This window comes from Dasypus novemcinctus, chromosome 23 (assembly GCF_030445035.2).
Source record: "Dasypus novemcinctus isolate mDasNov1 chromosome 23, mDasNov1.1.hap2, whole genome shotgun sequence".
NCBI classification, from domain to species: Eukaryota; Metazoa; Chordata; class Mammalia; order Cingulata; family Dasypodidae; genus Dasypus; species Dasypus novemcinctus.
The window spans coordinates 59,386,900-59,401,664 of NC_080695.1; the positions used below are offsets into that span (position 1 = coordinate 59,386,900).

At 43.0% G+C, this 14,765-nt stretch overlaps 1 protein-coding gene across 2 annotated transcripts in view; it reads right to left on the reverse strand.

Moving 5' to 3' along the window:
- Window positions 1–1,956: 1,956 nt before the first annotated feature.
- The window catches only part of CPPED1 (calcineurin like phosphoesterase domain containing 1), a 112,885-nt gene continuing 100,076 nt past the window's right edge, over window positions 1,957–14,765 (reverse strand). For both annotated transcript variants that reach the window (XM_004466618.4, XM_004466617.4), the window contains one exon: window positions 1,957–3,597. In XM_004466618.4, the coding sequence (XP_004466675.1) occupies window positions 3,368–3,597 (230 nt within the window). In that variant the 3' untranslated portion in view covers window positions 1,957–3,367. The remainder of the gene's footprint in view (window positions 3,598–14,765) is intronic.

The window sequence follows — 14,765 nt, forward strand, 5'->3', positions numbered from 1 at the left end:
GAAAAATGCTTGAAGTCATTATTCCAAGAAAAGAGTTCTCCATTTTTACAACACATACATTTTAAAAAATACCTACGAGCTCTCCAGGGTCATAAGACAGTATTTTATGAAGTTATAAAAAATCAATTTTATCTGTCAAGTACTATCTCTTGTATGTGCAGCCAAAACTGCTAAGGTTATCTGAATGTAAGAAATCCCTGCTGTCTATCACGGAAACCTTTTAATAGAACTTGCCTTGACAATCTCTTCCCCCCCAGCTCAATACAGTATCGCTATTTAATTTGGTGGCTGCACAAAGCTGTCTTAGGCACTACTTGGGGAGCAGGTTTTAAGAGTTCAAGTAATGATGTTTTTGCTATTTTCTTCTTAAAAGCTTTTGTATTAGAACCCAGCCTATAATATTAAACTGTACCAGGTGTATTTTGTTTCTACAATTATACGCTACTCTGTCTCTTGTACAGGAATATAGTGTCATTGTTCCTGGTCCTTAAAGAGTGTTTGCCTCATAGCCCTCTATCAATGACCGACGATCTCCTAATGCTGGAAATCACAAGGCATGATGGAATGTTCTGTTGGTTTGCTATCCTCATAAAGTCTGCTAGATCTTGTCCCCTCTTAGGTGAAGCATGAGCAAAGACTTGGGATGTACTTATTTACTGCCCAAAGTCAATGGCAGTGAAATGATCATTTCCTTATCCCATCCATGAACTCACTCATTTTGAGCCTTGAAAATCCACTTCTAGGTCATTTTAAATAAAATTCTCCCTTTAGCGGCCCTATATATATTTTTTCCATTAAAATGATGAACTGGAAGGGGCAACATTAGATGACAAGCATTTGGTCCTTGCTTTGAGAGAGCTGAGGGCTTCATAAACTGGGGTCAGGGTTGTGGTCCATGACCCCTCAGGTCTAAATTCAGTTTTTCAATCTCCTCTAGTGAAAATTCTCTGCCTGGAACGATCTGCTCCTTGTTAGGTTTAGCTCCTCTGAACCCAGTACAATCAGGAGTGGGCTCTGGGGCCTCAGCCAGGCTCTGAGAGGTGCCAAGTATGGTAGCTTTGCCATGGGCTGAGATGGTACAAACCCAACACCTGTGAAAAACATGTGTTTACCCTTACTTTCCAGGAAAGAAAGGGCAGGGGTTAAGGAGCATGGGTTCGAGAGTGGGATTGTCTGTTCCCAATCCTTCCTCTGCCACTGACGAGCTGTGTGACTCTGGCCATGCGACTCTACCTCTCTGAGCCAAAGCATCTAAAACAGAATTTAGCACATAATAAAATGCAAAACATAGCTGTAATGATCACTGATTATTATTATTTAATGGTATCAGGCACTTATTTTTTAATGTCATTCTTTTTAAAAGAAAAATAAATCATAAGTGAATGCATTGGTATTTGGCTATTGTCAGAATGATACAACAGAAAAACTTTCCCTAACTCCTTTCTGAAATCCTCTCCATAGGTGAATACTGATGTTTGGCTAGTTGAAAAAATGGGTAAAATTTCATGATTCCTTTTTCTTAGAATTCCTGCTGTGTTTCAAAACAATTCTTCTCTGTATTAGTTTTTGGGGGAAGGAGATTTGGGAAGATTGATTTCCATTACTTTTAATTAACTCCATATCCTGTGTGCCCTCACCCAACCCAAATGCCAAAATGCAGAGGATTTTGCACGTTATAAAGCAAAGAGGGTTTCTGCAGTCCATTGCCATCGAGCTCTTCCCATTTCCTGTGGGTCCCCCCATTGGAGGAGGCACAGCCATTTACACTTATGACCCTAGTCTTTTGGCTTAGTCTTCTAACTTATCTAAGTGTTATCACATCCCAAGCCTCAAACATATGACTTATTAGTTACATCCCTTACCGAATTCCTCTTCTAGACCTCTTCTATCCACACCTGTTCAAAGAACAATGACAACACAACAAGAACATAGAAAAACACTACAAGGAGAGCGCTGTAATTTTGAAAAATTTTAATGTTCTAGTGGCAAATAACAATGAGCTATGGTGTGTCACCAATCTGTAGTATAATTAACTTATCTTTTATTCCTTATGAATTTACATATCCAATTATCTTTCCATTTAATTTCCCATGGTTTTGCTTTGTTGACGCAAACTTTTTAACAAGAAAGTTTTTTAATTTAATGGACTTTGCAGTTCAGTTCATTTGAAACCAGTTTTAAAAAGTCTTCTTAGGATTACGGAATGTTGTTGCATAACACCAGACATTTTCTGGCAGGATTTAGAGTACCAAGGTACATGTCCACTAGGACAGCTGTTGAAAATGACTACATGGATGAAATTACACAGCAGGCAGGAACTGTCGATAAGATGCAGCAAAGAGAATCTCGTAAACACAGAGCTGATTTTAAATAATACACAGATTTTTGTAAAGGGGTATTGAACTGGTACAATTAATCAAAGTAGGGGTCAATTTCGACAATGCAGCTGGAAGCACTGTTTTTGCCCCACTAGGAGTTCAGCTTTGTTTCTTTTGGGATTTCTGCATCAACTCCTGCTTTGCCTGTCAAAGCAGACACACTTAAGGGTCTCACAGACAGAAGGGCTTTCTGGTCCCACTAGAACAGCAGCCTGTGGAAATCCTGCAGCACCAGAATGGGAATGTGGACAAACTCAAAATGTGCTGCCGTGGGGCTGCCGAGGAGCCATCCTAGGGCTTTGGCTCTACCTTTGGGTGAGATTTTTATACGTGGCCAATTTACATGCAAAAGTTACCAGGAAGGCAGACTCAAGATCTGACTTATTTCAACTGCATTCTGCTCCTATCGTCAGCAATAAGAGAAGCCTCTGAATTTAACAGCGAATGTTGGCTACTCAACTTCTTATTACAGTTAAGTCCACATGGTTCTGATAATGGGAGAAACAGTTACCTGTTTGTTAGGAAGGAAAGGAGATGACCTTTCCTTTGCCTGGCATTCTGGGAATCAGAACCACAGTTTAATACAACCAGGTGCAGTCTGTTCAAGGAATTATCAACGATCGTGCTTAGAAATCAAGATAGGATTGAGATCTGGAGGAATTGAGATTCTATCAGGAAAGAATCTAATTCCTAAACAGAGTTGAGAAGCACTCCATTAGGAGAGTTTATTAAAATGCTCAAGAGGTGGTATTCTAATACCTTTTATTTTTCACTTTCAGGATACCCCTTTCTCTCTTTTTAAAAGATGGACAGTTCTTTTTTGAATATAATTTAGGATAGGACCCAACTCCCCAATTTATGCAAAAGGCCAAAATTCACAAACCTGTCTGGTCTAGTTTTATATTTAAATAAAGGGGTTGTGTTCAGCTGCTGTTTCTGGCAAAATAAAAAATAGTGGAAGTGAGAAGTGAATGGATCCCAAAGGACAATCATTTTTTCTTCATCAAATCCATCAGGTCATCTTCTAGACCCTTCTCACTCAGCTCATCTAAACTGTAGTATCGGTGAATGATTTTCTCAGCAGTGACCACGACGACTCGGAGCCCATGGGTGTCTTTGCCCAGCTGGCATCCGATGGCAGAGGACACCACCATGTCGAGGTTCCGGAAGGTGCCACCAGCATTCCTGTGGTAGTGGCCTGAGAACACAGCTTTGACACCTGCAGGGAAGGGAAAAGAAAAGACATTATGGCAGCCAAGGCTTTCCATTTAAATGACTTCAGGGCTCCAAGGTTTTATTCTGTGAACACCCACATATTACTATAATAAATGCATAATATTATCCTGTGTAATAAAAACAAGGTAGCATATGCGACATCTAGGATATTTTCAAGGATAGTTCATATACACAAAATGATAGTTACATGTTTGACATCGTGAATACAGGAAAGTGCTAGGGGACAAGAGAAAAGGAAGATAAAGGGAATGACTTTGGGAGAGATAAAGGAGGCTGGAGAAAAACACTTGGAGGCCTATATAAATATCTGTATGATGGAAGCTATATGCCCATTACAAATAATGTTTATGGTGTTCCAATCAAGATAGCAAAGTATGTTCACCTGAATTACCTCCTCTGCTCCAAACTTTGAGCCATGATAGATAAATGTGAAAAAGAACACCAAAGGACATGTGAGGCTCAAAAACAAAGTAATTGGACCATGAATGTAACAGAAAGGCAAAATAATGAGTGGGATTAAAATATTGCTTGGGAGCTAAGGTCTTATAAAACGAGATGAGGAAATAAAGTCTGGCTCCCCCTTTAAATTGGATCCTAGGTGCCTGTTTATGCAAGGAGGCTGAAGAAAACTGCTGCCTGGGCTGAGCACAGTATATACTGGCAAATATTTAAAAAGTTCACCAGAAAAAGGGTGTGGGGTGGGGGACTGACTTGTAGTGTTTACTGATTTTCACTGTGTAAACACTCCTACTGTAGCCAATTGCAAGCTACCAGTGTGATAGTATTGAACATGGAAGTGGAGAGAAATGCCCAGCGGCATACCATAATCTAGTGTTTCCACCAAACAGATATAATCTTATGGGCACAGATAATAGTAACAGGTAGTAAGATAACTAGAAAGTGATGACTTTTGAGTATTTGTCACCTTACTTTCTAGTATAATGTATTTAATGGTAAGTTTGTATAATTTAACTTTAATAATGGCTGTTTAACAACCATCTCAAAAATTACATATCACAGTGAAACTGTAGAACATTAAAAAGAAGGAGAAAAATCTTTAAAAGATACCATGGTGAAAATATTACTTACAAAGTAATGGCAATTAGACAAACAGTGGGCAACTAAGCAATAAAAGATTCAAGCAGTATTACCTTCAAAATGCTGCAGGAAAATAGCTATGGCCCTCGAATTTTATACCTAGCTAAATCATTACTCAAATTGAAGGCAAAAGAGATACTGGACATATAAACACTAAGAGTTTATCACTCCCAAACTTTCACTAAAATAATTAAGAGATATGTTTTAGGAAAAGAAAGAATGAAATACTAAAAAAAAAAAAAAAACCAGTGATGAACAAAACATTGATAATTATAATTAAATATTGACTGTTTTAGTAAAAACCCTATTTAAAATACTGCAAGTGAAACTAAAACTCTGAAATTAAAAGGTTAAGATGGGAGGGTCACTGGATAACTAAAGCATATAAAGGCCACTGCTATGTTGAAAAGAAGACGAAATACTGAATAACCTTACTTAGAAAGAATGTATAATTATTACGTTTTCAAAAAATCTTTGGGCACAAGAAACCAAACTAAAAATAGATAAACTGGACTTTGTCAACAGTGAAAAAAAATTGTACATCAAAGAACATTATCAAGAAAGTGAAAAGGAAACCTACAGAATTAAAAAAAATCTGCCGTTCATACATCTGATAAGAATCTAATATCTAGCATATATAAATAACTCTTGCAACATAACCACAAGAGGACAACCAATCCAACTGGAAAATGGGCAAAGAACTTGAAGAGCTTTTTCTCCAAATGGCCAATAAGCACAGTCACTAGGCAAACTAAAATCAAAATCAAATGAGACACAGCTTCCCACCAACTAGGCTGGCTATAATCAAAATGATGGACAATAACAACTGTTGAGAGGATGTGGAGAAATTGGAACCCTCACAGATTGCTGGTGGGGATGTAAACAAATGTCTGTAAAGAGCTGGACAGTCAATATTTTAGGCTTTGCAGTCCAAACAATCTCTATTGCAATTTCTCTGCTCTATTGTGGCTTCCCACGCAATATGTAAATAATGTGTGTGGCTGTAGTCCACTAAAATTTTATTTATTAATACAAGAAGAAGCAGAGGCTGGATTTGCCCTGAGAGTTGTAGCTTGGAATCTTTTCATCTAATACAATGGAGGAAGAGATAAGTAGGAGTAAAACAAAAAGATGTTAACCAGAAATCAAAGACCAAAAAGGCAGAAATAAGTTAAAAAGTATCAGTAACCACAAAAAGATAAAAAGGTTAATCTCACCTATTTAAAAGTCAGACATTATCAGAGATCAATCCACAGGAGACAAAACTGAAGTCTAACCACACAGAAAGACAGAAAGAAAAGGAAGGATCTATGCCTAGAAGCCTCATCAGTAAGAAACGTTAAAATTACAGCAAATTAATGGGCTTGATATGAAAATGCTGGGAGAAGGACTTTCTCGCTTGGCCATCTAGACCTTTTAAGACTGCTGAGGTCCAAAGAAAGGATGTGTAAAGAACAACTACCCAAACCTGAGATAGAGCCCTTTTGAGTGATGTAATTTTCAATTCCTTCCTGGAATAAATTAGAATTCCTGAAAAACTACATATGCAATTTTCTGACAAACTTTAATGGGATTAAGACTCATTCCAGGCAACCAGTCACCCAGGCACTCAGGTGACTCTTTGGTTCAACACTGTACCTTTGAGACCTATTAACAGACTTTCTTTTCACTGTTGCATAGGATTCCACATTGTAATAGAGCTCTGGTGACCTTTACCCAAACAGTCTTTCCTTTTTGTATTTTGTCTAGCAATCATTATATAATCCATTCTCTCTTTCTGTAAAATATCCCTATCAAGACCAAATCTCAGAATTGTTCTATTTGATACCTTTTCCCTTGCAGTAAGATTAAAAGAAACCTTTCACATGAGCTGAAAGGAAAAGTTAAGAAAAAAAGAGGAAAAGGGATTATAAACAGATTTTCTAGGAATATGCTAACATAAAGAGAGCTGATACAACAATATTAAAATCATAAAATAGAACCTAAGGGCAAATGCATTAGGATAAAGAGGGATACTACATTATAATTCATTAAGGGCACCAGAATATAAAACAATCATGAACCTGTATGTATTTACCAACTTAGCCACCAAACATATAAAGCAGAAATGGGCAGAATTACAAGGATAGGTTGTTCAAATTGTGAATATATATTAGGCCACAAGTAAGTCTCTACAAATACTGAAGTCCTACATGTGATAAACCTTTAAAACTATTGGAAGAAAATATAGAGAAATATAGTTTTGACTTTGGATAGAGAAGGATTTCTTAAAGAAGATCACAAAAGTGAAAGACAGAAAGAAAAAGAAAGGAAAACCTTTTACTCTCTTAGAGCTAAAAACTTCTCTATGACAAAAGATAACATACAAAAGATTAAAAGTTAGGCAAAGACTGGAAGGGGATACACATGTCAGAGAGCTCTAGAATATATAGAACTATCAGAATTAAGTCCAGGACAGTGGACTTGGCCCTGTGGTTAGGGCGTCTGTCTACCACATGGGAGGTCTGAGGTTCAAACCCTGGGCCTCCTTGACCCGTGTGGAGCTGGCCCATGAGCAGTGCTGATGCGCGCAAGGAGTGCCATGCCACACAGGGGTCTCCCCATGTAGGGGAGCCCCACGCACAAGGAGTGTGCCCCATAAGGAGAGCCGCCCAGCGCAAAAGAAAGTGCAGCCTGCCCAGGAATGGTGCCGCACACATGGAGAGCTAACACAACAAGAATACACAACAAAAAGAAACACAGATTCCCGTGCCACTGACAACAACAGAAGCGGACAAAGAAGATGACACAACAAATAGACACAGAGAACAGACAATGGGGGCGGGGGGGGGGGGGGAAGGGGAGAGAAAAAAAAAAGAATTAAGTCCAGAAAAAAAACAAAAAAACAAAAATAGCCAAATGGGAAAAAATGGGCAAAGGCCATGTACTGGAAATTTATTTAAGAGAAAAATTCAAATGGGCCCTGAATATTAGTCATATCTTGAGACATGATCACATAAATGCAAATATTTAAAGATTCCATTTCAGCCCATTAGATTAGCAAAAATATGTCTGATAACACTCAGTGTTGGTGAAGTGTCAACTTAAACCCTGTCTGTGGCAGAGTAAGTTGATAAGCCACTTTTGAGAGTGATTTAGCAAAACCCAGTAAATTTGAAAATGTCCAGTAATTCACTTTTGAGGCACTCGCTCATGTTTACCAGTGACACTTGAGTGTTTATTGCACAATATTTATAACATTGAAAAAATGTGAAATAACCCAAAAAAAGGGAATAAGTAGGAAAACAAAGAGCTACACTACTATCCTAAAATACTACAGGGAAGTTAAAAAGAAGTATATTACTAGATCTCAAAAGTGTAATGTTGAGTAAACAAGATTTTGGACAATACAGATATTATATTTTATTATTTATATAAATTTAAAAGCTAACATCTATACAAAACAATTCAGGTTATATATATCAATGTGTACTTTAAAATATAAAGAAGTGATCTGCAGAAACTTCCCCAGTTCTATTCTGGAAGGTAAGGAAGGAACGAGGGCTTGGGGATGGCAGTAGAGAAAGCCAAAGGAGGCAAGAAAAGAAGGAAAAAGGTGAGGTGGGGGGCGGGGGTGGGGACAAAGGCACGAAGGAAATTAGGTCTGAAATGTTTACAGCAGTTGCTTCTGGTTGGTAGGATTCTGGGGCCTTTGGCAGTGCTCTCAAGTCCTAGTCAGCCACGGGGCAGGCAGGGACTGGAGGGCCAGTTCTGGGCAGACGGGGAGATCTGCCAGCTGAGGCACAAAGCCGGGTGCCAAGGGGACCCAGTTTTTTGGGCTTCGAACAGGCAAAGGTGGGGAGAAACTCATTTCCATTTACTGCTATGAGAATGCACCTTAGTTCAGAGGGCAATTTGTCCATACTGGCTCACATTTTACTTTGCATTCCCCTTGACTCAGCAAAACCTTTTTTCTTTGGTAGAAATTTTTCTTTGGAAACACCCAGAGAAGAGCACAAAAATGTATGTGTGGCATCTGTGGGTATAAATATATACAGTAAGATGTTCACTGTTTATAAAGGTCACTTACAGGAGATTGAATAAATTACAGGATATGCATTAAAAAACAGGTAGATTTCCATGTATTGGCATTGAAAGATGCCAAATAACACTATTAAGTACAAAGAGCAGGCTGCAAAAAACCACAACAGCCGTGGTGCGTGATCCTGTTTTTGTCAAGGGCAGATGATGCATATGCAAGTGTGTGTGACGCATGGCTTCCCCACCACCCGAGGGGGGGCAAGGGGAATACACACTCACACTGGCGATTTCACAGGTGAAGGGGCTAGGGTGGAATCTTCTACTCTTTTTTATTATTAACACCACAGTATAATGTTTACCATGATCATGAATTGATGTGGGATCAGGGAAAAGCCACGGAGGCCACCGGGACAGGGCAGGGAGGGTGTGACAGAGACGGGGTGGGCACCTGGAGCGGTGGAGGCGCGGGCGGCCTGGCTCCTGGGAGGGCCCCAGGTGGGAGCCCCGCGCAGGCCTAAGCGCTCGCTGGGTCAGTGCCAGGAGAAGAGGCTGGCAGTCCCTGAGCCCGCAGGTGCGGGGCTGGCATCGCTGTTTCCTCTGGACCCTGGGGTTCTGGACCCTTAGGGCCTGTGCCTTCTGATGCACAAACCGGAGCAGGAGACCCACATACAGAACCGTGCGATCAGTCCCGCCTCCAGCTCGTGAGGGCCGGACAGAAAGCACTCTGCATTATTCTACCTTTCTTGTGTGCTAAATTACGTTCATGAAATTTGGTTCTTTCTGCCCTACTCACAGTTGCAAACTGAACTTCTTTGTAAGGAGTGCTTGACAATTTTGAAAGTAGCTTGCATTAGCCATAATTAGGTATAAAACCACATTTATGTTTGTTTCACGCCGTATTTACGGACATTCACGGAGAGACAAGCGCGAACGGCGGCTGCCAGGGCCCGCAGAACTGTCACAGCAGCGCTCGCGGGCCGGCGCTGGGCTTTTCTGCGGTGAGCGGGTCCCACCACCCGGTGCGCCCAGGCCCACGGGGCTCCCAGCAAAGGCGATCAAATGAGGATTCATAGAGTAGCAGAGGTGCCTCAAGAGAACCAGAAATAAAGCAGAAAGAGCAAGGCAGTTGCGTTCCAAACCTTCCACCCCATGGGGGAAGCGACAGTGTCCCTGTGAAAATGAGGAACTTGGCACTCTGGGGTCCATTTTGGGGTCTGGGATCCATTTTGGGGTCCCGGGTCCATTTTGGGGTCCCGAATGAGTTACAGCCACATAATACGCTTAGGAATGAGCGTAATGTGTGACTCAAAGCAGGAGGATGTGAAAAAGTCTCCGTGGGCTTCTGGGCGGGGCGCCAGGCCAATGTTCTAGGACATTCCTTGGTGGCGGGTGAAAATCACAGCGTAAAGGAGGAGACTGGAGCGGAGAGTGAGGAAGCCACTTCTTGGGCTGGAACCAGAACCAGAAGAAGCCTGGTGAGTGGGAGCGGTGGGAGTTTCTGGGTCTGTGTGCAGTCTCCTGGGGAGCCCAGACTTGAACCTTGATAATATTCTAACCATGCCTCAAAGGAGGGCAAAGGTCGAGGCAGAGAGGAAAGAGGGTGGCCTCAGAGGGAGGACTCTGGAGAGCAGCAGCGGCATCATGCACCTGGCATGGCAGCTCACTGGGTTCTCCCTGGAGACCGGTGTCCTACCGACACTCATTCCCATTTTACAGATGAGAAAACTGAGGCCCAGAGAAGTTAAGCAACGACTGCCAAGCTGCACATCTAGAAAAGAAGGCATTGGGATGTCAGAGCTCACGCTCTCAACCAGCCTTTCAGACCGGGGCTTTCTCCTGCGCCGGGACCTAGAGCAAGTTGGTGAATCTTGATGAGCCTCGATTTCCCCATCTGTGAGTGCAGAATGAGAGCACGGGTCTCTGTGGGAGCAGGAAGGTGGAAAGGAGAGCATGGGTGCCTGTCACGAGCACCTGGGAACACAGTAGGTGCTCATCCCCCCAGGAAGCTTCTCCAGGAGCAGGGCCAGCTTTTCACCACTGGAGTGGGATGGACACACGGCATGTTCGCCCGGCAGTGCATGGGATCTGGGCCAAGTTATCCTTCTGGACCTAGAGCAAGCTGTAATCCTGTTCCTTTCAGGCTGAATGGACTTGAAAGACATTTTTACCCTTCTTGGCTTTCCACGAGCTTCTGATAGGGTAGCATTGATTCGCAACTCAATGGAGGTAAGGAATGTATTAATAAATCATGGGTCCCCTGACAAGGGATTGATTTTAGCAGTGTTTTCGAGAGTTGTGCACAGTTTCCATCCGGGCTGCTCATCAGTCATCTGTTGCAGACATGCCTCTATGGCTCCTTAATTGAGTATTAGGTATAGATTGCTTCTGAATTATGAACTGCTGTAAGGGGAGGACAAGCATCTTCTTAAATTACCACCAGAAGAATCCTGGCAAAGACGGCCAGGCCTCAACAGAAGACGATTTCAGAGGCATTAGCTTCCTATTTATTTCTCCACGGTATCAAGTCACAAAGGCACTAAACAAGCTCTTTTTAAGCCGTCACCATTCAAATTCATTTTAGATCAATCAAAGCCTTGGAATGAAACCTTTGTATAATTTAATTTTCTAATATTGGAGACTTGCTTCCAATCAATCAGGAAATCAGGCTGCAACCCCATACAATGCTGACATTAAAAACGGACTTGGTGTACTCAGGCGCGGGAAGTGTAAAACAAATTCTAATGGGACAATGTTTATTATTATCCTGCGTGACTATATGTTGATGAAAATGCTATGCATCTTTACATTGCCAGCTATAACAGTGAAAATTGTGTTGCAAATCATTAGTCATCTCAATTTATTCTGCCTTAGCAGTATGGAAAAAATGTGAGTAAAAAAAAAAAAAAAGGAACAGAACAGAACAGAAAGGCTGGGCATGAACACAGAGAGCAGGTGCAAAAAATCCTCTGCAGGTAACTATGGATCCCCCCAGGGGCCAGAGGCGGGCCTTGACACTGCGATCCCGGCCAGCTGCTGGTGGCCAGGGGTCCAGGGGCAAACGAGGAGGGACAGAGGTTCCCTGAGCAGGTTTGGGAGGTGCAGGCTGGTAATAGGAAATCTTGGGGAAACCCCGCCCGTCTCATTCAGTAAGAGGTCCTTCCCTACTGTTAGCACTCTTGAGTTGCCGATTTGGAAATTGGAGATCCCAGGACGGGCGCCGGCCTTACAATTGCACTGATACGTAGCTTTCTGCATGCGGAAATGCCCAGGACAGCTACGGAATGTGGAGGAAGGAAAAGGTCTGCTCCTTGTTGTCTTGGTAAGGCAGGAGGGATGCGGCTTCTTCAGTCATTTCAGGCAACAGACGCTGAGCTCCCTCTAGATGCAAGGTATTGCCCGAGTATAGTGGGGGACCACGAGATCAGCCGTGTCCTGGTAGTCAGAGCTTCAGGTCGACAGCTGCGGGTGCTGTAAACAGCTATTTGTAATACGATGCAGAGTGTGCCGACAGTGCTGTTCAGTAGATTTTGTTTACTGAACACCCACTAGGAACCGAGGACCTATGCATCTTCTCAATTAAGCCTCACAAGGACCCCAGAGGAAGATATTATTACCCCCATTTTATAGGTAAGGGGAGGCAGCACAGAGAGGTTAAATAACTTGCCTGAGGTCACACAGCCAAGATTTGTACCGAGGTCAGGCTGACTCAGAAGCAGATGCTTTGTCCACCGCACCACACCAAGGGATCGCCGTGGCAGAGGCCCTGTAAGAAGGCTTCCTGGAGGAGGAGGCTTCTTCCAGGTCTTTGCTCATATCTGACCTGGGACTTGAGGAAGGATCATGGTTAAGGTGGTTTTGATCACAATGAAAATATTTACTGAGTGCTTAACTATCTGCCAGGCATTGCTCTAAGCAGTTTACATGTTAACTTGCTTAATCCCCAGAGTTTCCCAAGGAAGGAGGCAGGGTTATATCCTGATTTCAGAGATGAGACACTGAGGTTTAGGGACATTGTTATCTGCCTGAGATTACTGAGCTTGTCAGTGGCCGAGCAGGGCTCTGAAGCCAGGGCGTCTGGCCCCAGGGTCCGTGCTCTTAACCATGGCACCTGGCCCACCTGGCAGTGGAGGTAAAACATACGGGGTGGGTGTGGGGCTACCAAGAGCCAAAACCCAGGAGTCCAGGTGTGCTTGGGGATCAGTGGGAGCCCAGCAGGAACTACGGTCCCTGCTGACTGGCCACCCACTGGGCATCCTGGATTTTCCATCAAGCCTTCTCAGTCCTTGCAGCAGCCAACCCAGGAGAAATTCCTACAGACATTTCCCAGAGGCGGCGACTGCAGGTCCGGAGGGAGGGCTCCTCTGCAGCTCCGTGTGGATCCAGGGCCCCGGAGGCTGCTCCCCTCTCCTCGACCCCACCTGGTTCTGGCCGGGCTGGTGGGCAGTGGCAGCTGGCAGCGCAGGGGGCAGGGCAGGCCGGAGGGCTACCGCGGGGCTGGACTCAGCGGCCGCTGAAATGGAACTGGACTCCATGCCGGAGAAAGCGCCGAGGCCAGCCTGGTGTCTTCTGGGTGGCAGCCATCCCGCCATGTCGCTGCAGCTTTCACAGCCTCGACCCTCCCGGCCCCAAGTTCCCATTATCTGAAGCGGGACCTGAAGTCCAAATTAGTCTGGATTTCATACAAATGGATATATACAGTCCCCCCAGCCCCGCCCGGCTTCTTTCACTCAGAATTTTGAAAGTCCGGAGGATTTCCTGAAAGAATCGTGAAATCATGACCTTGAAAAATTCACCCGTGTTGTTGCGTGTATCAATTTCTTTTTTTTTGCTGAGTAACGTTCCATCATACAGATATTCCAGAATTGGTTTCTCTAGTCAACTGTTGATGGATCTTGGGGTTGTTTCCAGAATCAGCTCAGCACCTCTGATGAAAATTGCTTGTCATACCTGTTTAGGTCTATTTCTAAACTCTCTTTTCTGTTCCCCTGATCTCTGCAAAGGCCAAACGGTCTTGACGAGGGGCACTGCTGCCTGCCCCACCCCGCTGCCTCCCTCCCCTTCTCCTGAGAGCCTCCCTCCCTGTACTGGAATCCCCGCCCTGCTCTGCTTCTGGAAAACCCCACCCAGGACAATTACTGTGGCTGGACGCCATGGCAGCTCTGTCTGCCGTTTGTGAGCTGTGGAAAGCCCTGGAGAAGTTTAGTGGCTTCGCCCACAGCACCATCCCACCGTAAAAACAAAGCCTTGGGGAACGGGTGTAGCTCAGTGGTTTGAGCACCTGCTTCCCATTTATGAGGTCCCAGGTTCAATCCCAGGCACCTCCTTAAAACAAACAAACAACAACAAACAAAAGCTTTCTACTAGAGCTTTAGCTTGCCAAAGCAGTTTTAAAATTTTCTTCCATTGTTTACCTTTATTGTTTTTATTTCCTTAAAATGTAATGCATAGTTGAGTCAACTATTAGACCATATCAGTATACTGTAAAAAGGAGGAGGAAGAGCTCTATGAACCGCTATTGAGGGGTTTCCAAGAAAAACTGCCCAGCAAATAAAGCAAAGTGCAAAAGAGCATATACTATAGGTTACCTTATGTGTAAGAAAGGGAAAAATAAGACAACATATACGCCCATGTTTTATGCAACCCCATCCTCAAGTGGATCTGGAAAAATGGTATGCAATTTGCAAGATCACTTGTAAATAATCAAAACATAAAGGTTAAAATACTAACAAAAGATAAACCTGGGCCAAGGGTATACAGGCATTTTTACTATTCTTACTCTTGCAACTTTTCTGTAAACTTGAAACCATTTCCAAATAAAATGTAAAAGGTAAAAAAAGCAGTAACGCATGCTGGCTGAAAATAAAATCAAACATTGTAAATATACAAGGCATAAACAAAAGGTAATCTCCTGCAAACCCTCTTCTCATCTTAAGAATTCAGTGTCTATTCTCCAGATAATTTAAATTTCTACACTAAGAGAGCAACAAATCTTTAGAAATGCACATATATCCACAAACGCATCATTTCACAAGC